This window comes from Oryza glaberrima, chromosome 2 (genome assembly GCF_000147395.1).
Source record: "Oryza glaberrima chromosome 2, OglaRS2, whole genome shotgun sequence".
Classification (NCBI taxonomy): Eukaryota; Viridiplantae; Streptophyta; class Magnoliopsida; order Poales; family Poaceae; genus Oryza; species Oryza glaberrima.
The window spans coordinates 8,161,931-8,188,496 of NC_068327.1; the positions used below are offsets into that span (position 1 = coordinate 8,161,931).

The 26,566-nt window shown below is 40.8% G+C and overlaps 2 protein-coding genes across 4 annotated transcripts; one reads left to right on the forward strand and one right to left on the reverse strand.

The window, feature by feature from the left end:
- Positions 1–2,832: 2,832 nt before the first annotated feature.
- Positions 2,833–9,187, reverse strand: LOC127761861 (phosphoenolpyruvate carboxylase 1). The gene is made up of 10 exons (XM_052286193.1): positions 8,820–9,187; positions 8,327–8,718; positions 8,153–8,237; positions 7,230–7,452; positions 6,804–6,907; positions 6,628–6,715; positions 5,703–5,857; positions 4,621–5,619; positions 3,725–4,111; positions 2,833–3,349 (listed from the first exon to the last, which is right to left on the reverse strand). The coding sequence occupies exons 1-10, from the start codon at positions 8,997–8,999 to the stop codon at positions 3,056–3,058; spliced, it is 2,907 nt and encodes a 968-aa protein (XP_052142153.1). The 5' UTR covers positions 9,000–9,187; the 3' UTR covers positions 2,833–3,055.
- A 12,688-nt stretch (positions 9,188–21,875) lies between these two features.
- LOC127761899 (probable splicing factor 3A subunit 1) lies at positions 21,876–25,936 on the forward strand. Of its 3 annotated transcripts, XR_008015329.1 has the most exons (4): positions 21,880–24,094; positions 24,227–24,524; positions 24,810–24,857; positions 25,115–25,936. XR_008015329.1 is itself a non-coding variant. In XM_052286229.1 (3 exons), exons 1-2 carry the CDS (start codon positions 21,986–21,988, stop codon positions 24,494–24,496), a joined length of 2,379 nt encoding a protein of 792 aa, XP_052142189.1. In that variant the 5' UTR covers positions 21,880–21,985; the 3' UTR covers positions 24,497–24,524; positions 24,810–24,966. The 3 variants fall into 3 exon arrangements, 2 of the variants coding, with proteins under 2 accessions (XP_052142190.1, XP_052142189.1); XM_052286229.1 differs by lacking the exon at positions 25,115–25,936 and having other exon boundaries at positions 24,810–24,966; XM_052286230.1 differs by lacking the exons at positions 24,810–24,857; positions 25,115–25,936 and having other exon boundaries at positions 21,876–24,094; positions 24,227–24,729.
- Positions 25,937–26,566: the final 630 nt, after the last annotated feature.

Below are 26,566 nucleotides of genomic sequence, written 5' to 3' on the forward strand. Positions count from 1 at the left end.
GCCTAATTAATTTATCATCAGCAAATGTTTACTGTAGCACCGTATTGTCAAAACATAGAGTAATTAGGCTTAAAATATTCGTCTCGCAAATTAGTCGCAATGCGATTAGTTATTTTTTAACTTATATTTAATACTTTATGCAGATGTTCATACGTTTAATGTGACAGGGTAAAAAATTTTAGGGTGAGATTTAAACGAAATGACTCAATAGGTAAACAGTGTTTTGAACAGTAAAGATAATGTGCCTATTATTATATTGACGAATGGGCGAATAATGGGCTTAGAGACAAACAAAATCAGCCCACCATATATTAATAGCATGTTCTTTTCAGGCTTTCAGCTACTTTACCAGAATAGTACCACGGATTATTCACTCTACGCCACTAAAAAATATTTTTTTTCCTAAAAAATATACTTCTACTGCATAATGTAGATCTCTTACTTCTTAATTTTATTTCTTCAATTATTTAACTTACCCCTATACTTTTAAGTAGATAAAATCTACGACAATAATCCAGTAAATGATAGTATGTTTCAAACTAGGCCACACCATTTGGAACACCTAAAACTCAAAACTAAGGGAAAATAACAAAACAATATGTTTCAATGTCCGGGTACGACATCTCTACTATCTTTAAAAGGGGAGCCATCCTCCTCTTCCCTGCTTGCGCACAACGCGCTCAAAAAAAAAAGAACTCCTGGTCCCCCCCCCCCCCCCCCACTGCACTCACACATAAAGTAAAATCGGGCCTATTTAGAGGAGCTTCTAACAGCTGCAACTTCTCGTAAAATCTCCAGTTGCCAGAAGCTCCTCCAAACAGTCCAGCTTTTTATCCAGATTCTGAGAATCTGTAGTTGTAGAATCTGGAAAATAAACTAGAAGTCAGAAGCTGGGTTTCCTAGCTTCTTCAGATTCTCACCAGCTAGCTTCTCAGCAGCTGCTTCTCAGAATCTTCGGTGGTGTTTGGATCCAGGGACTTAACTTTAGTCTCTGTATTTAGACACTAATTTAGAGTATTAAATATAGACTACTTACAATACTAATTACATAAATGAAAGCTAATTTGTGAGACAATTTTTTAAGCCTAATTAATCTATAATTAGAGAATGTTTATTGTAGCATCACATAGGCTAATCATGGATTAATTAGGCTCAATAGATTCGTCTCGCGAATTAGTCCAAAATTATAGATGGGTTTTATTAATAGTCTTCGTTTAATATTTATAATTAGTGTCCAAATATCCGATGTGATAGGGACTTAAAAGTTTTAGTCCCATCTAAATAGGGTCTTAAGCTCCCCCAAACAGGTTCCCTCACCGCTTAGGCATGCATCACGTACTCTCGCATAAAAAAGAAAACTCCAAATAAAAAGTAGTTAGTTAAGAAATATTTTCTCCGTCCAAAAAAAATCCAACCTAGGGCTCCTTCTATTTACGGAGGGAGTACACTCAACCTATTCACAGTGTTATAGGCCCATTGCAATTTTTAGGTTAGATACATAACCAGTCTAATTATAGTGGTATATGGGACTATTCCAATGCAGAGGCATATATTACTAGTAGAATAACATAGGGTTGTAAGATGTAAATGGAAGAATCCAAATGGTTTATCATTTCATAGGAATTTTAAAGGAAAGTTAGTATCCTATAAAAGTCATATGTTTTTTTTCTATAAACCAAAGAAAGTGTACAGCATTTCTGAATGGCTAGAATTATGGGCTTCCCAGCGAGGAAGTTAATGGGCTCAAAGTATTTCTGTCCTGTCCAGGACGGATGGAAATGGACTCAAATGTCCATCAAGCCCGAAGAATGGGTCTAAAGTATGGATGGCAGGCCGAGCAGAAGACACATCAAGAAATGGGTAGTTCAGTTCATAGATGACGAAGTAAAATATCTACAAATAGCACATACTCCATCTGTCCCGTAAAAAAATCAATCTCCGATTTTAGATTGGTTTTTTAATGTAACAGAGGAAGTATAAAATTATGCACTCAAATGAGATATTAAAAAAAGAAACAAATGTTACGAGAAGCATTTCTTTTGACCATCTAGAATGATATTAGAAGTGTCATGGATACTCTTCAGTTTCGTAATCTGAATTACTGGAAGTGCATTCAGTGACTTAAAAAAGGACTTAACAATTTTTTAAGGAGCAACACTACTAGTCAAACCCAGTAGTTAATATTTTTTTTATAAATGACAAGATCAAAAGATATTTACATATGGAGAAACTCTATAGTCTATATTGTGTTTCTTTGGAATGGTTGGGATCTTCTCCTTGCGCACGTAAAATGGAGCGAGTCATTAATGTGTGACTAATTAATTATTAGTTAAAAAAACTTTAAATTTTTTCAAAAAAACATACTATTTAGCAGTTTAGTAAACGTATGCGTAGAAAACGAAAGAGGAAAATTTAAGAAAGGGGAGAAATGAATACACCCTAAAACCATTTGTTTCTGCTCATCCTAAAGTATGCAAGAGAACCTTCATTTTAACAGTGGGCAATCTTTGCTGAAAGGTAAGGCATTTCGCTGCTTTCATATGTGCCAACAGGACCAGTAGAATCTCTAGAAAGCCCTTTCTTAATACGCAAGGACTATCATTTGATAGAAAGACAGAGATGTGCTCCATGTAATAAATCTGCTATAAGCACATTGAAAGAAGAGGTGTGTTCCGGTTTCCCTCACCTGAGATGTGCTCCATGTAATACTTCTGCTATAAGCACATGTCAAGTCTGCATCTTGCGGTGCACAATGCTTTTAGTCTGTCGTTTAAAGATGCAAACACAGCCGCTGTCACCACTGATGCAAATTCGAAGCGTTCAGAATCAAGCTTCGTAGAATGATTGGTCCATATTTTATTTTGGATCGGGCTGCAAAAGCCAAATGAGTCCCCCCTTGACATTTACATCAAGTACACAACCAAAAGAAAACGTGCGAGCAAAAAAAAGAGTCTCCAGAATTCACTAGCATCGGCGAACGTACTAGTTAAACATATTCACCATCTCATCATGGAAGGAGTTATTGATGATTGATTGATTGCACCTGCTGGACAATCTAGCCTGTGTTCTGCATGCCGGCAGCAATGCCCTTCATCGTCAGGATGAGGGTGTCCTCCAGGCCAGGTGCGTACTCGCTCGCAGCGTTCAGTTGGACCAGCTCGGCAGGCTGGTTGCTGTCGACGAACTCCTTCGACAAGGCCGGCTGCGGCATCACCTCGAAGCTAGGGTCCCTTATCCGCTTCAGGGTGTAGGCTTGGCAAACGTTCAAGGTAGTGATGTACGACTCACGCAGCCGCAGACGCTGCTTCAGGTAAGGATCCCCTTCCAGAATATCCTTGTGACCGGCAACCTGCAGATGATTTCAATGTGTCAAGGGCACTAACTTCTCAGATCTCAGTTGTCGCAACTTAGACTGCGAAAAGATTCAGTGATGATATGATGTGCACTCTTATTTAAAACATGGAGTTTGTTTTTATGATTCAGAATGCCTAGGTGTAGTTCCAGATTTGTCTTCAGTATAATTTTCAAACAGAAATCTTTTGATGATTTCTTCAGGATCATATCATCCACATCAAACAGGATCATATATATCTCAAGGAAAAACTCTAAAAGAACCACTGGTGTGGGTTAAAGCCAATATCTGGTGATAAAAAGAAAGGTGCAGCTTAAATGCAAGCAAACTTAATATCTAAGTATAGCCCATTCTTATTCTAGAGTAGTTTACCTGAAGGAGTAGCTGTTTTGTCTCTTCAAAGTTGTTTCTCAGCTGCTCTCCAAAGGATTGCAGATCACCTGCCACAAGCAATTTGTCATATAAAGCAGCAATTCCTGGATCTCCCTTGGCGAAAACCATCTCAAGCAAGTCCAAGGTGACCCTGAAGAATGGCCACTCATTGTACATTTCTTTCAGTGTATGGATGTTCCTGATATCCTTCTGCATTATATGTTTGAACGCTCCGCCAAATCCAAGCCATACAGGAAGATGAAACCTAGTTTGTGTCCAAGCAAAAATCCAAGGAATTGCACGGAGCGATTCAATGCCACCACTAGGCTTTCTCTTTGATGGTCGGCTACCAATGTTCATCCTGCCATATTCTGTCTCAGGTGTTGCCTGGAACAGCAGATGGACACACACATGTCAGAATTTCATGTTCATCACCAACATCTAGCTCAGATAAGAGATAACATAAAGCACGAAGTGACTGACAACAGAGAACCAAAATATGTATGCAATCCCTTCTATATGGTAGTTCTTAGTCGATTAACACAGGCAAGAGAATGTGAAGGTGCACCTATTGATGGAGAAGGAGCATGAAGGTGCACCTATTGATGGAGAAGGAGCATATCTCTACATTGGTATTTGATCCCTTGTCATAGTTAAGTAAAATTGCAAAAAACTGTGGACATGAAGCTTAGAAAAATTATCATGGCCTACACACATTTGTCATGCAACTTCGCATCAGACCACACGCTCTATGCAAACTGCAAAGAACTCATGAGTATATCTAATTAGCTTAGAGAATGGTCTTGTCAAGAAGCCTTGAAATTAAGCATAAATTTACGCCAATCGGAACTGCAGCAGATTTTATGGGAAAGAATTCAGAATAGAGGTGAACTTACCGATCGGAAGTATTCAACAAACCGTGGCTCCTTGAAGACGATTGATCGATATTCATTTGTTGCCACAACAGCCATCTCATCCATTAGAGCACGCCATTCTGGTTTGGGGGAAATTGGAGGATGCATTCCATGCTCAAGAGTAGCTGCAGTAAAGCGCTGCAGAGTTCTAAAGCACAAGTGTTCCTCTCCAAACGAGTGTTCAATAACCTCGCCCTGTACTGTTACACGAAGTGATCCATGTATCGTGTCTGGTGGTTGAGATAATATGGCAAGATGACTGGGACCACCTCCTCTGCCAACTGTTCCACCTCTTCCATGGAACATTGTCAACTTTACACCATAATGCTTTGCCACCTTGACAAGCTCCTCTTGTGCTTTGTACATTTGCCATGCTGCAGAAAGACGACCAGCATCCTTGCCAGAGTCTGAGTATCCAATCATGACCTCCTGCTTGCCATTAATCCTATTCATGTACCAGTCTATTGAAAATAATCGTGCCACCGCTGCTGGAGCTGCTTCAAGATCTGCAAGTTTCTCAAATAGGGGAACAACTCGCAGAGGCTGTTTTATATGGCACTCCCGCTGTAGAAGCTCCACAGCAAGCACATCAGATGGTGCAGTTGCCATTGAGATGATGTAAGCACCAAAACAATCTGCCGGGAGCTCAGCAAGGACGTGAAATGTTCCTAAAACATCAGCAATTTCTTCAGTCTGAGGAAGATCAGGACCAAACAAAGGACGTTTGCCCCTTAGTTCGGACAAAAGCCAATCCTGGCGTTTCTCCTCAGACCATTCAGCGTAAGATCCAATCCCAAGATATGTAGTTATGGCATCAAGGACATCAGTGTGTCGATCAGACTCCTGCCTTATGTCAAGTTTTACAAGAGCCAGCCCAAAAGTTGATACTTGACGCAAGAAATCAAGAAGGCTTCCATCAGCTATAGGTTTGTCACCACAAGCACATAATGATCTGTAGCACAGCTCAAGCGGCTCCAGAAACTGCAAGATAGGAGGGTGATAACTGAGTACTATAAGTACAACAATGACATTCACAATGATACATATAAGATAAATAGGATTACCTCTTCAACATTAGTAAACGTTGCCTCCTCTGGAATTTCAGAAACTCCAGTTGTCAATAGATGGCGAGTACGTTCACGGGTATAGTACAATTTATCCCTGACACCACCAAGTATGACACGATAAGGCTCATTTGGAGGAATTTGCTTCCAGAATTCTGCACCGTTAACATTTCTCAGTAAGAGGCAAATTTAGTAGGCATTTGCTAAAAAATAGTACAAATCAGTCAATTATAAAATCATGCATGACTTTCACCCAGGTTGATCAGCTAAATGAGTAACAAACCGAGGAAAAATGAAATGTAGTTAATCAATGTAGTTATGCCGGGAGTTGATGCATCCATATTAGACATAAAAACGTCCAGTCCATTTTAGTCCATCACTGTAGTCAACTTGATAAATGTTTTGAGTAGGGATTTCACAGCCTCTGGAAGAACAATGTCAGCCTAATTATATTTGGCTAAACAAATAATTTCTTTATATTAAAGTTCTAGTGGATTCTGAACTAGCAGATGCATTTTTCAAATTAACCTGACTAATAATTCAACACTGGTATCCACAATATACACATTACAATTGGCAATTGGCAAGCACAATTTTCAAGTGTAAAATCACCTGAAGATTTTACAGTACAGGTGAACTCTGATAAAAATTAAAGGAAAGATGGCAGATCTTATAGACAAGCATATGAGGTGGCTATGATAGAAAAAGAGGCTAAGAAAATGATATATTGGTCATTAAAAAAATGCATGAACATCATATTAGAACTCTATCTGAAAACTTGAAAATGGTTACTTCATATGCTAAAAAGAGAAGGGCAAGCCGACCAAAAGTACAGCTTTTCCTTCAGACTATAAAATGATACACAAATCAACAAATGCACAGGCCGACCCAAAATTCATTATCACCACAGTTATGGTATTGTTACCTATATAGTGCTTTGCAGCTTTTCTGGAGGAGCGATGCAAATCATCTGCACGAATTCGAAGTTCATCACTGCAGCGCCACATAGAGAGCTAGGAAAACATATTGCATTGTTAAAACTTAGAAATCAGTATTGCAGTACTTTTTTAAGAACAATGAAAATAAGCAATTCTGCTGTACCTCAAACATCAGATCTTCTATCTGAGAGAAGTACAGGTTAGCAGCCATCATTCTTGCCAACAAGCATACATCTCTTGTAACCTCTGGTGTAACTCTTGGGTTTCCTAGAAAACAAGTCAGTTTTAGAGTTCAACTTCTTCTAACAGACAGGATTACAGGAAGCAGAAAAGGCTGCAGTTATCTCAAAAAATATATTTAGACAAGTGAATAATACAATTATTTGAAAAAAATGGAATCTTTGTTGACTTAAAAGTGTGGAAGGGGAATAAATAACCAATTGCTAGAACTAATACCATGATGTCACTAAGAGGACAAACAAGCCAATTTTCTGTCAATAGCACATGTGAGCATGTGACAGATCTCAACCAAGTTCTGTTTTCCTTTCTAAACAAAAATGGATGTATAAGTTAGGATAGGAGAAGATACCATCACGGTCACCACCCATCCAGGATGAGAACTGGATGAGAGGAGCATTGTAAGGAAGACGCTCATTAATCCCAATATTTTTCAGAGCAGTATCAATGCGGCGCAAGAACTTTGGTACACCCTTCCATATAGTTTCATGAAAATAACTCATCCCGGCGCGCATTTCATCCTGAGGAGTGGGAGGAGTCCTGCGGATTTCATCAGTTCTGAAAGCTGCTTGAATCTGTGAAGCGTGTTAAACCACACAATCAGAAAGGCATGATGAGAACAGAGTAGTAGAAACCAACGACATTTCTGCATAAACTTTGCAATATGCACATAGCACTTCTCTGATTGAAGATGAATTTCACTCAGAAATCAGAACTAGCAAAAAGAGCTCTCATTTCAAGTGTATCAAAAGAAAACTATTGGAGATGGACTTCAGAACTGTCAAGACAGAGTCCAAAAGTACAGAGCAATTAATTTATGAACGTGATAGGTAAACACCTTTTGAGGATCTGGAAATAATCACCTAGTGTTCAATGTTTTTCCTTGTCTCCAACTAAACTAATGTAAAAAAAAAAATCCTTGTCCAAATAAACTAATATAAAAGAATGGTGTACAGACAATAGAGATAAGATTTCTAAATTATTTGGCAAGATCATGGAGCAGGACAGGCACCACATAGATAAAAGAGGCACAAACATGATTTGCCACTTCGACTAAATTAAGCTTTTAGGATGGACCTAATTCTAAATTAAGCTACTGCCAGAGAGTATACAAATCTCATTAAGCCCAGAGACCCATAATTTAAGTCATCAAGAAAAAGAAGCCATTGAACTGATAAGCAGTAAAATAATCAAAATGGTGCGGTGGACACTTTTGCTATGATTGACTTTATAATATTGTAACCACAAATTGACAAAAAAAAAAAATCAACTTACCTCCCTCTGCAGGGCCTCATCAAGCTCCTGCTTGTCATCAGCAGTGATGTCTTTCGCATATAACTGCCTCAGGCAATTCCGGATCCTGCACAGCGAGTCAACATCAAGAGCATTAGATTTAGCATTTCCCGACGCACCGAGAGCATCGGAGAAGGGGACAGCTCATCGACGCACCTCCCGTGCTTCTGGAGCAGGGACCTCCTGACGGACTGCGTTGGATGCGCGGTGAACACGAGGTCAACGGTCTGGTTCTTGAGCGCATCGAACACCTCCTCCCTCGACTTGCCGAGCTGGGTGACGAGGCGCTTGAGCGTCTCCTCGATGTCGGACTCGGTGGGCGCGGAGGCCTCGTCGGCGAAGTCCCCGCGCTTGAGCTTGATCCGGCGGCGGTGCGCGATCTGCACCTCCTCGGCGAGGTTGGCGAGGTTGAGCATGTGCGAGAAGGAGCTGGAGACGACGATGGAGTCCCCCGGCGGCAGGCTGGTGAGCTTCCTCCCCAGCTCGTCGAGCCGCGCCTCGTCCCTGTCGTTCTCGTACTCCGCCGACAGCTCGTAGCACTCCTGCACCTGCAAGAAGAGAACCAAAACCAAAGCCAACCAACCGTGTGGGCAATCGATCGAACAGGTGGCGGGCACGAGCAACAGGATCTGGGAAGCAAGTAAGTTACGAATTCGCGGAGGTGAGGGCCGTGCAGGTCCTGGAGGATGTCGAGGAAGCGGTCGACGAGGAGGGCGTCGTACTCGACGAGCTTGTCGTCCTCGGATACCTTCCCCGGCGCGAGCAGCCGCAGCTGCGCGTCGATCGACTGGTGCCGCTCCATCGCCGCCTTCCCGGCGGCCGCGGCCATCTCCCTCTCTCTCTCGCTTACAGCTGCCTCGACTACGACGAATCCGGCCAGATGCTGCGGGAGGCGAGCCTCCCGCGCAGCTCGGCGACGCCCTCTCGCGGCGGAGGCGGCGGCGGCGGCGGCGGAGATAGATTGGAGGGCAAGTTTGGGGGTAGAGAGTGTGGGTGTGTGGGTGAGGTGGTTGGGGGGGGGGGGGGGGGGGGGGGGGGTTGCGTCTCTATTTGTATGCGACGGTGAAAGGCCATATCATCGGGGGTGGATCGGTTTGAAGAAATTGACGATGTTTGGGAATCTCGTGAAGAGCGGCCTTTTTCGCGGCTAGGTACCTATGAAACACTTTATTTGCACGGGTTGTTTGGAACATATTCTTTTACGTTGGATTGTTTACTTGGTTAGCACAATATTTAATAAGAAATAAACTTCCCAAAATCTGTAACAAAGTGATCTAAATAATACGGTGAAAGTAATTTTATTTTTAGAAATCGTAATGTTAGAAGCGTGGAGCAACTAATCCGTGACGAGAATCTAGAGAAAAAGCTGAAAAGAGCATGGCCTAAGGTGCACTACCGATGTTACTTTAGATAATGGAATATAATCCTAGGCTTTAGTTAAAGAGCTACAACCAAGGTGGATTACTGATGTACTCTACGTATATGTTGGCAAAATCAATCGTTTACCGAGACGTTAAAGCGAATAGACTTGAATGTAATACATTAGATAACGATTACAGATTTAATGATACAACTCTGGTAGTATTAAATAGTTACATTATTAGAAAATAATGGTCGGTCAAATAGGATAACTCAAAGTCAAAACCAACTGTTATTTGTGAACGCGTAGAGTATTTTTCAATTTGTGCACTATATCTAATTATGCATTTTTCATGTACACCACCAGAATTTGGCCCAAAAATCTACGTCATCGAAAGAGTTCATTTCTTAGAGCAGGTACAATAGCAAACTATAAGTCAGCTATAATCACATATCGAGAAAAAAAGATAAGAGAGAGAAGAAAGCAGACTACAGATTTGTAGCCGGCTGCAACACGGACTCCAAGACATTATGTGTGTATAAAAAGTAGGACCGGGTATTAATAGTGTAGTATATTTCTATAGTTAACTATTGTATGAATAGGTTATTAGATTAGCTATATATAATTGGGACCAGTATACTATTAAACTTGCTCTTATAGTCATCTCCAAGTTACCTTTTATACTAAATTTTGGACATTGTCACGGTCTCTGGTGCAAGAGTGGAGCAATAGTGTTACTTTAACTTTGTTGTGTAGCTACGGACATGATAATTAGTGTTGAGTGCGCACCTAATTACATCATTAGGTTGCATGTGCTGTTTGTGCTGAGCAGTCCACTTGCCCTATTGTTTTGTTCGATGTCTTCTCTGTTTCTATTAATATCGTCAATTTGGCGTCTTTTGGTGCAACTAGGAGAATTGAAATGCTCTTGGAGAACATCATCACAAACCTAAACATGGTAATTTACCTTGTTTAGGTTATAACTTTTTAGGTTCGTGCAGATAATCTAAATAATTATCATCAGGTAGAGTCGTAGAGATATCCAAAAATCTCAACATGCATTTCAAATATAGCTCAACCAAATTGCCTGAATAATGAGGATGACAAGCATGCCCGTCGATTGGGAGTGGCGTGCATAATTGGCACGAGGCTCCCAAAAATTAGAGGACTTCCATATTTCAAATAAATGCAATGTGTTCTACCTTCTATGTTTCATATTATAAGACTTTCTAGCATTGCCCACATTCATATATATGTTAATAAATATATGTCTAGATTCATTAACATCTATATGAATATGAGCAATGCTATAAAGTCTTATAATCTAAAACGGGGGGAGTAACATATTTTGAGATATCCAACTCTTTTTTTTTAAAAAAAAAAGCTCTCCTTTTCTCTGGTTCCACTAATTTGGAATGGATTTTTCTTTTAGGGTGCAATTCTTATTCCTTGGCCCCAAATTTTTAGGTATGATCCTGCTAACAAGAAGATCGAACATGATGTTTAGAAGAAGAAGAAGAAGAAGAAGAAGAAGAAGAAGAAGAAGAAGAAGAAGAAGAAGAAAAGGAGTTATCAAACAAAACTATCACTGTTCAGTATATTGTACTATATCTGAAACTTTTTTTTTCTTTTTGAAGCAACATCTGAATCCAAATTTTTATTGCTTTCATTCGTCCATGAAAATGTCAAAAGCAGATCTCAAACTTTGAGTTTACTTTCTACATATCTTGCATTTCTTAAATTTACATAAAACCTCTTTAAATATATACCCCCGTCCCAAAACAAACAAATATGTAGAATTAGATGAGATATAACATAGTACAACGAATCTAGATAGAAACATGTCCAGATTTATATTAGGTTATGTCTCATCTAGCTCTACATTTGTTTATATCCAGATTCATTTTAGTAGGTCATATCACATCCAATTCTTTTTATTTTATTTTGGGACAGATGAAGTATTCCCGTGATTGAGAAATTCTTAAAGTTAGCATGAGTTTGGTCAAATTTTCTTATGAGTTTGCTACTCCGCTGCATATAACGAGTAATTTTCACTTGAACCCCATTGACGTAATTAAGCAGAATTATTTCTTTTAGCCGGCATATATTGTTATTGCAGAAAACATGAAAGAATTATGTTTTCAATTGGAGCCGGCATCAACACATTACATGGTTTGGCTTGATCAATTCTTTTCCCCTTAATTTTCTCTTGCACGGCCTCTAATCTCCGCCTCTAGTGGACCATATACAGTCAAGATGACATCCATGCATTGTCAAGCCGAGCCAATTGACGATGAAGGTGATATCACAGAGACTTTCTAAATTGCACTTGAGACAAATTTCAGAGTCATACTCCAACTCAACCACCACTAGCTAAGCTACTTTAATAAAATGTTCAAGCTTTTTTTGTGAGGGAAGACTTGTTCATTTGGCATTCTGTACTCAAAAGCCATTATCACCGATAAACTACTTTATCTGTACGTTAAAATTTTCTATGATTGAAAGTGAAATTCCACCTGATATAACAAAAAAAAACATTTGTCCATCTTTTGCCAGTAAAATTGCATGTCATCTTGCTCTAGCGTTGTGAACAACATGGGATCCATTGGCAGATCTAGTGCGACAGTACCATGACTACCCCCGAGTAGTTGCCCAAACTTACCGGCATATGGCAAGAGGTAGAAATACATTGTTATTGGTATCTGATAATGCCGGTGCATGTCAAGACTCAAGAGGTAGAGAAATACCTCATTTGTTGGTACCAGGCAATGCAGACGACTTTAGCGCGGTGGATTTTGTTCTTTTCTAAAAATTCTTAGATCCATCACTAGTGTGAAGGTGGTGGTAAGGGCTGAGATACATAAATTAGTAAGGGCTCCTAGTTATATTGTGGGCACACCATACACCTCTTCTGTCTTTGCCTATGCTAATTAAAGATGAACTTAGGAGTACTATTAAAGCTTACAATAATAATAAAAGAAAGAATCCACACTTTGTATGGTCTACGAGGGCTTCTCTGCATAATGGCTGGTGTTGATCTTCCAGCAAGATGTTCCAATGGGCTTGCCTGGAGGAAGGAGGAAGAAGAAGCAGCACGGGATTTGAGGGGGAATCTTGATTGGATCTCTCAACGAAATGCCTCGGCGCTCCACATGTCAAAGCGTGCCAAACTGCTGGTCAAATTGAGTAGTACTAGTAGTACAAAACAGAGAGTGGCATCAATGGCAGGGTCCTCTTTGGTGTACCCAATGGACCATGGTGTTATAATGACAAGGCTTTACTGTAATCCTAAACGCCTAATTAAGTATTATTTGATAGGATTGTTTGGATGTAAGGTATAAATATTCTCACGAAGCCATATCAAATAGTGAAAACCATTAGAACACATAAAAAGAACTATACGCGGTGTCTGTTGTTTATAAATTTTTATATAGGGTGATAATTCCATTATCTAAAAAAATATAAGGCGATAATTGAGCCGTATAGGATGAGAATTCGATGGTCTAAAATGTTTTAGACGACCGCGAGATATGGAAGATCCACCCTAATTTTGTACTAGTACTTATTAAAGATTGTCCTTACAATAATTTACCGTACAACATATCTGTAGAAGTCCTTTCTAACGAGTTCCCAACTCATCTCCCTCGTTATTCGAGCGCACGTTTTTTAAATGTTTTGAAAAGTCATATTAATCCATTTTTTAAGTTTGTTATAGATAATTAATTGATCATACATTAATTTATCGCTCGTTTTGCGTGCGGAGGAGGAGGGTTCCCAACCCCTCCAACAGAACACAGCCTTAATCGTTGAACTTGCTTAATAAGTATCAGTAGATTTCTTCGGAGTAGTACTTAAGAATGTCCTCTTATCATAAATATTTGATGGATAAAATTTGATAAACTTTAATGGTTAATAATTTCTCACGACTTAGTTAAAATAAATGTTAGGTGTATATTTATCTTAAATTACTATCATAACAACACAAGCTCATTATATTGTCTAAACTTATTCTAATACAAACTTGATGGTTCAATATTAAAAGTTTAATTAAATATTATCTTAAATGTAAAATATATGTGATCGGATGGAGAATTATGATACAAAAGTATCCCACCCCAAAAATTAAGAGTTCACAACCCATATCACTGTCTCAAAGAAAAGGTATCACCTCCCCTCAAAAAGAAAGTCCTCAGTGCGTGTGATTTTAATTGAAAATCACATGCGATCCTTCAAAAGAAAATTGGCAATCACATGTAGGACTGCAACTTTGGGTAATTTAGTTTTGTTTTAGTCCCCCACTAGTTTTCCTGCGGATTTATTTCCTATTCGTACATCTCATGGCAGTGCCACATCGTCCATTTTTGTATATTATCGCGATGTTGCTTTCTTCCACTCGGCATTGAAGACAACATTGACCAAACTTACATCGGTGTCATCAATCACCAAGCAAAAATGTATTGGGAGATGGATTTTATTTATCTTGTGCTACTCCCTCCCGCAAAAGGAATAGAAGGCCTATAAAATATTTAGATTGGTTACGCAAAAAAATACTCCACATCAGTAGAATCGTCTAAAAATGCATTGGTTACACCAAAATTTCATAATGTTCTGATGGTTAGTGGTAAAAGCAGTAATATATACTCTCTCTGTTTCATATTATAAGTCATTTTGATTATTTTTTTTCTTTTAATTTAATTGTTTTTACCAAAATTTCATAATGTTCTGATGGTTAGTGGTCAAAGCAGTAATATATACTCCCTCCGTTTCATATTATAAGTCATTTTGATTATTTTTTATTTTAGTTTAATTTTTTTAAGTTTAACCGATTTTATAAAAAAAGAATAACAATATTTTCAACACAAAACAAACAAATTATGAAAATATATTAAATTTTAGTTTTAATAAAACTAGTTTGGTGTTGTTGATGTTGCTAAATTTTTCTATAAATTTGATCAAACTTAAATAAGTTTTGACTAAGAAAAAAAGTTAAAGCGACTTATAATATGAAACGGATGGAGTAGTTAGTAATAAATATAATAGAAATATTAAACCAAATTCAGAATTTGGCTGGAATTTAACTGGTTGTTAGCCAATAACAGGCTGCACACCCGTGTCCCAAACTTTTACAAAATTACCGGATTTTGAAATCTTAGTCCCATCGGCTTGGAAGATTTCCAATCGGCCAATTTTAGGGTCCCTTTGAATCACGGGAATGAAAAAACGGAGAAATAGAAAAAACATAGGATTCTGATAGGAATGTAAGTGTAAAATAGAGGATTGCAAAACACAGGAAAAACATAGGAATGACCGTTTGATTGGACCACAGGAAAAACATAGGAATTTGAGGAGAGATAAAGACTCAGGGCCCCTTTGAATCGCAGGGTAGAAAAAACGGAGGAATAGGAAAAACACAGGATTCTGACAGGAATTAAAGTGTAAAACAGAGGATTGCAAAACACAGGAAAAACACAGGAATGGTCGTTTGATTAGAGCGCAGGAAAAACGTAGGAATCGGATGAGAGAGATAGACTCAAGGAAATTTTCCAAGAGGTTGGAGCTCTTGCTAAATTTCCTCCAAAATCCACATGCAATGTGCCATTCCATAGGAATTTCATAGGATTTGGAAAGCTTCAATCCTTTGAATCAAAGGGCCAAATAGGAAAATTTCCTGTAGGATTTGAATCCTATGAAATTCCTACATAAATACTTTGATTCAAAGGGGGCCTCAAAGGATTTCTTCCATGAGGTTCTACCTCTTGTTAAAATTCCTCCAAAACTTGTATGGGAAGAGGCATTCCATAGGAATTTTATAGGATTCCATAGGATTCATTCCTTTGATTCAAAGGGCTTTGTAGGAAAAAAATCCTACAGAAATAAAATCCTCTAAAATTTTTATGAATTTCCTTTGAATCAAATGGGGGCTATTTCAAACGGTGTACTGCCACTGCATGCAAAAATATTCCGACTGGTTTGGGGGAAGAAGAAGAGTTTTTGGATTTAGTTCCGTAAAATACTGGAGAATGAAAAGGGATATGCAAATGTCATTTTCAACTATCTTATTTGGATGTGCAAAATGCAAGAGAAGAAAGGGACCTTATTTTCTAGGGTAAACACTACCAGGCCTTGCCTAGGAGAAAGGGACATATTCATGTCTTCTTCTGCATCTCATGATAAACGAACTGGCAGTTAGGAAGAAAAGGCAAACTGAAACTCTACTTGTAAGCTTCTGCATTTCATTTTCTTCTGCCCCTCCAATTTGTCCTAAGAAAGCTGCTCATTGCTCAATTGTCGAAGAATATTCCTCTCCCAACATCTTTGTGCCCCTTAGCTCTCATTGGCTCCTTTACAGTTTCAGTGTATGGCCATTAAGGCAGGACAGCAAAGGGTGTTCATAAGATGATTATATTTTGATCTAACACCACACCATGTACTACTTATTCTCTTGCCATAGCATGCTAATTAGACTCTTAGATCATGCCTAAGCCTTCATTAGTTAGCACTAGCATGAAACTAGTAAGAATTGTAAAAGTGCAAAAAGGCCTTCAGAAAGGTATCATAGAACTAACCACATGAAAAGTTATGCTGAAAAGGAACAGATCGAACATCTTTGTGTGCCAGCTCCAAAATTTATAAGTTGTTCAACTAAAGTAGGGCCGAGTTTAGTTCTAAACTTTTTTTTCAAACTTTAAACTTTTTCATTACATCAAAACTTTTCTACACACATAAAATTCCAACTTTTCCATCACATAGTTCCAATTTCAATCAAACTTTTAATTTTGGCGTGGACTAAGGGTGTGTTTGAGAAGAAGGGGATTGAGGAGATTGAGAAGATACGAGGTGAGCCATTAGCTCATGATTAATTGAGTATTAATTATTTTAAATTTTAAAAATAGATTAATATGATTTTTTAAAGCAACTTTTTTATAGAAAATTTTTATAAAAAACACACCGTTTAGTAGTTTGAAAAACGAGGTGCTTTCTCCCTCAATCTCCTCCAAACGAACGCTGCCTAAACACACCCTAGATAGGTAGTGCTGATGCCAAGCCCACTACTCTGACAGAAAATCAGGCATCACATGGGATCAGATTCAGCACCTGACACCAGAGTGTTCCCTCTGTCAAAATTAAAAAAAAACAAATATACGATTGAATATGATATATTTTAATATAATGAATATGAATAGATAATATTATATCTATTTCTAGATTGATCTATTTTGAAACAGATGAGGGACAAATGTGACATACTGATAGTACAAATTTGGACACGAGGGACTACTGTACAGAGCAGCAATCAAGATGCAACTTGGAAGCAAAGCACAAGCTGAAAGGGAAAAAAACGATTTCCATTTTAGATATTGAGAAAAAAGGTTATCTATCAAAGACTGATGTGCAAACCTTTTACGTATGCTCAAAAAATAAAATAACAAAAGAGCACGCAAAGTAGGAACTGTACTAGGGAGCTAGCGGTTTCAATATGTTGTGTAACCCCCATGTTGTACCGTGTCCATCACTATTTTCTTTGCACTTTTTTTTCTTTTGCAGATTTGAACTTTCTACGAGGCCGAATGGCCGACATATATTTTTTCATACTATTTCTTCAGTGGAATATCAAAAGTAGCAGCCAAAATGAAATGTGATACCACTATTGTATATGAACGTTGTGGGGGTTTAACTTGACATGGTCTTAAACATTACACTCTCATTCATCCATTGCCAATGCATTTTACAATGAATGTCAACAACTACAAAATCAACACTATGACACTACATTCATATATAAATAGAATGTTTATCTACCATACCCCTATATATGTATTGCAAGATTAATTCTTGAACAAATGTTACAAAAGTTTAATAGCAAAATGCACAACCAATAGCTAAGCATCGACAAGTGGGTACTACAGTTGGAAGAATCCAATTATAATTGTGCTTAACTTCTCCAAGTAGAGTTTAAAATGTATGGATTTCATATGATACAGGTAAATTCTCACGGGAATTAGTAAAGAAAACCTAAAAGTACAATAACAATGAGAAATTGAATATCTAATATAACAATCAATAAAGTAAATATCTCACCTCAATAAGCTATTTCCTTAAACTCAATATCTCTCTTGATGCTTTAAAATCATCATGTACATGATTGGTTGTTTTGTTTGATAGCTAGTCCAGTTAAAAAGGGGAATTCCATATGTTAGTTATACCAAAAAGGAAAGTAAATATATATCTTAGATAAAGAAGCACGCCATCAAAAAAAGGGTGATACATATAGTTGAGTTCACATGCCGCTGGTAACACAAAACGAACATATTATTGCTAACAACCAAATTTGGTGAAATCATAGATTGGATTCAAAGCTAGAGCAAAAGCGGATTTGGAGGAATTTTGGTTTTGGAAAGAAGAGTGCGCATCGGCTACGGACGACATCGGCTGCTGTATGCATCGGCTGATATTGAATCAGACAAAGACAAGCCGATGCAGCCGATCTCGAACATATGGTTCTACAATCATTGTCGGGATCAATCAAGGCACTACATGGGCATTGCCACACAAGGATTAGGGTCTAGAAAAGGCGATTGTATCTATTAATTAGGATGTTTTATTAATTTCCTTAGAGATATTTTTGGTAAGAGTCCACCCAAGGGACTTGTTCGTGTTTTAAATTGTAATAGAGATAGAGTCGTGTCCAACAAGGACATATTATGTATTTCGGTATAAATATAGCCCGAGGCCTTGTAGAAAAAACAACACTAGTTCAATAATACTTTCGGTGCATCGCCACCCTTTTTCCACTTTCATTGTTTTTGACGAGTTCTTGCTTTCGAGTTGGGCTGCATCGGTTTCGATCTCCGACGAAGAGGTAAGGCTGGTTATAGCGGTTTGTGTTCTCTGGATTAGTGCTTACATCATTATGACACTTTAATCCTGCCTATGTCAATCGCCGAGTTATCACATATGCTATATAACCTAGATCAATATCATTATCCAACCCCATCGGCTATCCTCTATCATCGAAAACAGTCGGCAAGGTTAGTTACCGACGTTGAATTAGGTTATATAGCGTATCTACCATCTCATAAAAGCTTCTGTCGACTTGTTTAGATCTTGTACTTCTCTTCATGACTTAATGCTGGATTAGTTGAGTTTGATCTGTTGAGTAATGTTTAGAATTGCAATATCTAGCCTGTCTATAGCTACTAATAGAGATAGCATCGGGGTTTCAGCCAATCTTATCTGGCTTAGTTATCTTGTCGCTCTCGCGTTTGCTTGATATGCTAAGTCTACCCTCTATACTAAGATATCGTTTGTTTGAAATATATTTAGCTTGCTATCAATTTGTTAGGCCATCCTAATGTTAGATCGGTTCTCGTTCAATATGTTTCATCTACTGCGATATCTTGATATAGAGTGGTATCGGAGTACTAGCTGATACGCCCTAGGTTTGCTTCATCAGCTATGGTATGAATGTATATAATCTTTATTTCAGAGTACTTTTAGACATAAGTGATTTATACTGTCTTGGCGTACTGTCCGATCTATCCAAATCACTTAGTTTAAATGTATTCTGAGGGGCCGATTATATGTTTATTAATATCTACAGCCGATCAGGCGGGCCTATGTATTCTTGTGCTACATACTTCCATTGCCGATATGATCTTTACCATATCGGTCTGATATTGATACGTCAACGGCAATCTAGCCGATCGGCTATCGTTTATAGATTTAACTTTGTTCTTTTTTGTTTCTTGTTGGTTGCAGGATTAAACTAATTGGCACACTCAGAACCCGAAGGCAAGTTTTTTTGGACCTGCACTAGATTAAAGCAAATCTCTCAGGCCAGTGCGTGTTTTTCACATCAACGATTATAAAAAATATATGAAATATTAGTTTGAATGAAATTTATTAGGTATTGTAGATGTTGCTAATTTCTCTACAAACTCATAAAAAAGTCAAAACGACTCATAATATGATGAGGAAGGAGTATTTCGTATGTAGTCTCTGGCTCTCTGCTCCTTTCTCGTTCTTACTCCCTCCGTCCCAAAAAAGACAAATCCTGGTTTCCGTGTCCAACATTTGACCGTCCGTCTTATTTGAAAAAAAATATGAAAAAAATTAAAAAGACAAGTCACGCATAAAATATTAATCATGTTTTATCATCTAACAACAATAAAAATACGAATTATAAAAAAATTTCATATAAGACGGACAGTCAAAGTTGGACACGGAAACCCATGGTTTATCTTTTTTTGGGACGGAGGGAGTATGGTTCAAGCTAGGTAGTCATGAGGATGAGGGGCTGGCTGATCCGCAATCAGCCGCGCAGGGCCGCACCTGCGTGGTCAGTTCCGTGCCCTCCAGTCCTCTCTCCTCTGCAGTATAAGTATATGTATATACTCTATATGCATACATATAATTTTGTATTACACGATACAAAGTTTATACGTATAGATATATATACATATATAATTTTATACGCATACACTTTGATGTATAAAAAAAATGTATACACGTATAAAACTTTATCGTACATACATATTTAAAAACCCAAAAAACCAAGGGAAAAAATAAAAAAGAAACACCACGTATACAAAGTTTATATACGTACATATACAAAAGTAGTATGTATACAAACTTTCTATATGTATATTCACATATACAAACTTTTTATATATACATATCAAAAACGGGGAAGAAATCAAGAAAAAACCAAAAAAAACCCAAAAAAATAAAACTGAAAGAAAAAAGAATAGAGAAAACTGACGCACGTGACCCTCCCTCGTGCTCCTGCCACCACCCCTCCTTCGCACGCGCCACGTGGCTACGCCGCGGGGGGGAGGGGACGCGTGGATATCCGTGAATAGGTAGCCATGGTCAATAAAGTTCCATGCTCACGCAGTCATGCTTAAGGGTGGATGTCGAGCTGGCTCGGCTCGGCTTGGTCTGGCTCATTAGGATAACGAGCTAGCTCAGCTCGGTTCGGCTCGTTATCCTAACGAGCTAGAAACCAAGCTCGGCTCGGCTCGTTTGCAAGCTCGAGCCAGCTCGTTTAGCTCGTGAGCTTTGGGCAGCGAACAAGGGGAGGAGAGGCGCCGAGGAAGAGCAGCGCGGACGGCGGCGTCCACGGTCACTTCGGCGCCAGGGAAGAGTGGCGCGGGCGGTGATGTCCACGGTTGCGGGAACGCCGGGGAAGAGCGGCCGCGTCGGCGACGGGGAAGAGCGGCGCGGGCGGCGGCGTCCACGGCCGCGCCGGCGATGGGGAAGAGCGGCGCGACGCAGCGGTGCGGGCGGCGGCGTCTACGGTGGCGTCAGGCGTTGGGGCCTGGGGGAGAGCCGCGCGGGCGACCGGGCGTTGAGGGCCGGCAGCGGCTCGTGTGGGATTGGGGATGGGGAATAGGGCTAGAGTTTTGATGCACATATGGGCCACAAGTCCACAACGGCATGGGCTAGCTACCTCAGCTCGTTAAGGCTCGCGAGCCAGCTCGAGCTAGTTCGTTATCTCTAACGAGCTAAAAGTAGGGCTGTCAAAAAAGTTCGAGGCTCGCGAGCTGCTCGAGCTTGGCTCGTCCTAGACTCGATTCGAGCTCGGCTAGAGCTCCAAACGAGCCGAGCCCGAGCCTCTCCCTAAGCTCGCGAGCTTTGTCGAGCCGAGCTCGAGCTTCCAACGAGCCTAATAAAATATGATTTTTATTGTTATTTAATAAATTAGGAGATTAAATATATTATTTGTATGCCTTATATTGACATCATATATTTATTTTATTTTTTTTCCTCTTCTATTAATATGATGAACTAGAAATTAATTATTTTTTAATTATTTTTAAAAGATTATTTTTGAAATATATATTGTTTTACTTAAAAAGTCCAGCTCGGTAATCGAGCTCGAGCTTGGTCGAGCTCGAGCCGAGCCTGTCAAAAAGCTCGAATATTTTATAGGCTCGGCTCGAGCTTGTATCGAGCTCGAGCCTAGGCAGACGCTCGGCTCGTTGATAGCCCTAGCTAAAAGGCCAGCTTGGCTCATTAGGAAAATAAAACGAGCCGAGCCGAGCTTGGCGCGAGTCGAGCGAGCTAACGAGGCACGAGTTTTTCATCCAGCCCTAGTCATGCCGCACTCCACAACATTTTTCTCTAATTTCCCTTTCATTCCTTCCATTTTTCCTTCTCAAAATTTGGCGGGCCACGTCGTGCCGACGGGCCGCCACCAGCCCCACGACCCCCAATCGGGCCCGTGCCGGCAAAGGCCTACCGTGCCTTAACAGGCCGGGCGGCCCGTTTGGCCCTTAGAACCGACCTGCCTCCTCCTCTCTCTTCAGTCTCTCACCGCCTCTCGCTGAGACGAGACGAGACGCGTGCGTCACAGCAGCTCACGATTCCGTCGCGCAAATCCTCCCCGATCTAAACCTAAACCCACCCCACCCCACGCCGACGAAACCCTAATCCCCCTCGCCTCCGCCGCCATGGGGGCCGCCATCCTGCCGCTCCCGGCGCCGGACGGCGACGGCGACTCCCATCCGCAACAGCCGCCTCCCCCTCCTCCCGGCGGAGGCGCGAAGCCCGAGCCGCCGCCGACGGTGGCCACCCACACCCGCCCCCTCGGGATCATCCACCCGCCCCCCGACATCCGCGTCATCATCGAGAAGACGGCCACCTTCGTCTCCAAGAACGGCCCGGAGTTCGAGCGCCGCATCATCTCCCACAACGCCGGCAACGCCAAGTTCAACTTCCTCCAGCCCTCCGACCCCTACCACGCCTACTACCAGCACCGCGTCTCCGAGCTCGCTGCCGCTCCCCCCTCCGCCGCCGCCTCCGCCGCCGACGCGGCCCCCGAGCCCGACGAATCCGGCGCCGCGCCGCCGCCGGCCGACTCCGCTGCCGCGCCCACCGTCGATGGCGAGGCGGCGAAGGCGGACCACTCCGCCCCATTCCGCGTGCCGCCGCCCACCAAGGTGCTGGTGCCACCCAAGGCGGAGCTCTACACGGTGCATCTGCCCGAGGGGATCACCGGGGAGGAGCTGGACATCATCAAGCTGACCGCGCAGTTCGTGGCGCGCAACGGGAAGAGCTTCCTGACGAGCCTGGCGCAGCGCGAGAGCACCAACCCGCAGTTCCACTTCATCCGCCCCACGCACAGCATGTTCACCTTCTTCACGAAGCTCACCGACACCTATTCGAGGGTGCTGAACCCGGTCGAAGGCATGCCTGCCCTACTGAAGGACCTACAAGACGGGGCAAAGGACCTGACCACCGTGTTGGAGCGGTGCCTGAACCGCCTGGAGTGGGACCGGTCGCAGGAGCAAGCGAGGCAGCAGGCTGAGGATGAAATCGAACAGGAGAGGATGCAGATGCAGATGATCGATTGGCATGATTTTGTTGTTGTCGAGACGATCGAGTTTGCAGATGATGAGTGCGAGGGACTCCCTGTGCCACTTACGCTGGAGGAGTTGAAGCGTCGGAAGAGGATTGAGGACCTGGGAGAGGAGGAGGCAGCCATGGAATTGGCCGAGCCAGCGAAGGATGTTGAGATGGAGATGGACGAGGAGGAGATTCAACTTGTTGAGGAAGGAATGCGTGCAGCAAGGCTCGAGGAAAACGAAGGAGGAGTTCAAGTTAAGCTTGCTGGTGATGAGGAGCCGCCTATGAGGATTGTCAAGAACTACAAGAGGCCTGAGGAGAGAATCCCTGCGGAGAGGGACCCAACGAAATTCGTTGTCTCACCAATAACTGGGGAGCTCATTCCAATTAGTGAGATGGAGGAGCACATGCGCATCTCGCTTATCGATCCAAAATATAAGGAGCAGAAAGAGCGGATGTTGGCAAAAATTAAGGAGACAACACTTGCTCCTGATGATGAAATCTCCAGGAACATTGTGGGTCTTGCCCGTACCAGGCCAGACATCTTTGGAACAACAGAGGAAGAGGTCTCTAATGCTGTCAAGGCAGAAATTGAGAAGAAAAAGGATGAACAGCCAAAGCAGGTTATTTGGGATGGCCATTCTGGTAGCATAGGTCGTACTGCCACACAGGCTCTGTCTATGGGCGGCGAGGAACAGGTTGATGCTTCGAATGTTCCTGGTCCAGCTCCACTTCCCCGCCCTCCCATGCCATTGCTTAGACCTCCTCAGCCACTTCCACTGGTTAATGTTCCACGCTTTCAACCTAGTGCAATGCCATATCCCCCACACCAACAACCTCATCTCATGCAAGGAGTTCCACATATGATGCCTACCATGCATCCGCCTCCACCACCGCCAATACCAGGTCAGCCGCAGGTGATTAGGATGCCAGGTTCAATGGGTCCTATGCCAACCAATATACCTCCGCCTCCACCAGGCCAAAATCCCTACATGCCTGGCCCGCCGCGTCCATACTCCATGCCTCCACCGCCGCACATGCCAACCATGGCAACCATGGTCAACCCCATTGGGATTCCTCAGCCTCCACCACCTTTGCCTCCACAACCACCTGCTGAGGAGCAGCCACCTCAACCTGATGAACCAGAACCTAAAAGGCTGAGAACAGATGACGCTTCTCTTATACCAGCAGAACAGTTCCTTGCTCAGCACCCGGTAATACTTCTTGATATATTTCTTCTCCACTTTCCTGTTTTCTACTAAACATTCTTGTTAGTCTTGTTCTTTTTGTATGCGTATATTGAATTTTAAGAATTTCCATGTGCTAATTTCTTCTCTTCCCTGCAGGGCCCTGCTCACATCTCAGTGTCTGTACCCAACCTTGATGAAGGAAACCTGCGAGGCCAAGTGTTGGAGATCGGTGTCCAATCACTCTCAGACACAGTTGGCAGTCTAAAGGAGCAGATTGCTGGAGAGTTGCAGCTCCCTGCTAATAAGCAGAAGTTGAGCGTGCGGACTAGTTTCCTCAAAGACAATCTCACTCTTGCTTACTACAACATTGGCCCTGGAGTGGTGATCAATTTAACACTGAGGGAGCGTGGTGGGAGAAAGAAATGAGCTTTCTTGTATCTCAGTGCACTGGCAGGTTAATGCTTGCAACTGAACTTGCAGCTATAAAGGAGAATATTTTTGTTGGTTGCTGCCTATTAATTTCTGTATTCTCATGTTATGTTTAAACGTGGTGAAACACTGTTATTTGCACTATTTGAATGTCAGACATACATATCTCTTTATGGCCATCTGTTACTTAAAATATATGTTTTAGCTTCTGCTGTTTTGCTGTTGTGAAATGTGCTTGTCTTGAAAGTTCACTGCCTACTTGTCATCTTACAAGATGTTCACTTATTTGAATGCTTGCATGTTATTGTAGATTTTTCTGTACTGCATGGGTGAAGGTCTTCAAGAGCTTATTATAAAGGTCTGGTCAAGATGATGATTGTTTTATTGTATATATACCTCTAACATTGTTAGTTACTCCCTCCGTTTCATAATGTAAGACTTTCTAGCATTGCCCACATTCATATATATGCTAATGAATCTAGGCACACATATATGTCTAGATTCATTAGTATCTATATAAATGTGGGTAATGCTAGAAAGTCTTACATTATGAAACAGAGGAAGTATATTGACTTGTTGATGATGCTCCTGATGTTAAAATTCTTCCTTTGACAGAATAGCATGGTTATCCATTAGATCGCTGCTGCTGGAATATTTTATGAAATAGGAAAAGCTTTTAGTTGAAGGCTTAATTATGTATTTTCTCTACCTTCATTGGTCTAATGCCTTAAGTTTTAGACGAGGACTTGCAGAACAGAATGTTGTATGCTAACCAAATTTTGTCAGTTACTTTTGTATTTTCTCAAGGTGTTGACATTCCAGTTATGGTGTTACCCTATGCTTTTTGTTTCCTCACCTGCACATATTTAAGTTTTTTGTTAAGTGGTACTGTACCATTCCATGCTATTTCTATTTAGCTTTTCTTTTTCATTTGCGGTTCTGAGTGTTGCGGATGCAGAACATGACATGAAAACCCAAGTTATTCTATATGCTTTTGTTTTCTTGTATGGAGAGCTATATGTATTATATATATTATTATTATTCAGAAAAATAAGAGTTTTGAGTGATGCTTGCGCTGCTTTGTTCATGCTTTCATAAATTCGACAGGGCCACATAGCTTGCATACTCTAATCCCACAAATACATATTGTTTCGAACATTAGCATTGAACTTACAGGACTTGAAAGTATTGTTGGCGAATCTGTACTTTTTCTCCATTCAAATTGAAACATGTTCTGTGCATTAGACTATTATGAAGGGGAGGTTGTAATTTCTTTTTGTGTACAACAGACCAGTTTATATGGTGTACCATTATCTTTTAGAGAAGTTTTGATAGTCTCACCAGCTGTTTTTCTGTATATTTCTGGGATTTTTTTGTTCAAATGTTTGAATAGCACAGTAAGGCATGAAGGCATCATACTTGACCATGATTTCTCTCTTTTGAACGTCACTGATGGTCTGATGCAACTGTAGGTCAAATTTTTGCCTAGTAGTCTCTGGCCAGGAGCCCAGGAGGCCAGGAGTGAGTTTTCTTGTTAATTTTTGAATTTTTTCCGACACATCCGTTATTTGACATGTGTGTGTTTTTTTAGATGCTGTTTTCAGCCCCAAAAGTGACAGGAGGATTCTGTGATCCAATGATGTAGCCGGTCACCTTATCTTTAGTTAGTTCTTTAGGTGCTCTGCGGGTTAAGGCAGTAGGAGGCAATGGTTCTAAAATACTGACATGGTATGTTGCTAGGAAACACTGTGCGACGGAATTTTGGTGTATACATGGAACGTTGCCATGTATATTATCTTTACAACACAATGTGGAAATCGATAATTGTCTTTATATTACATAGGAAGGCTCAAGCGCTAATAGCATTCTATATCTGTTATATTGAATGTCATCATCTAAATATATTTTGCCTCTTGAATATTGTGGCTGTTGCTTCTTGTTTTCTAAACTGATCCAGGTTGCATCTTGTTTTCTTTAACAAGTGCAGTTTTCTCCTCTTGTTACAACTGCAGCCCAGCCTGTCGTGAGCTGTATCTTGTCCTTCTGTTTCTGTTATTGGGATTCATG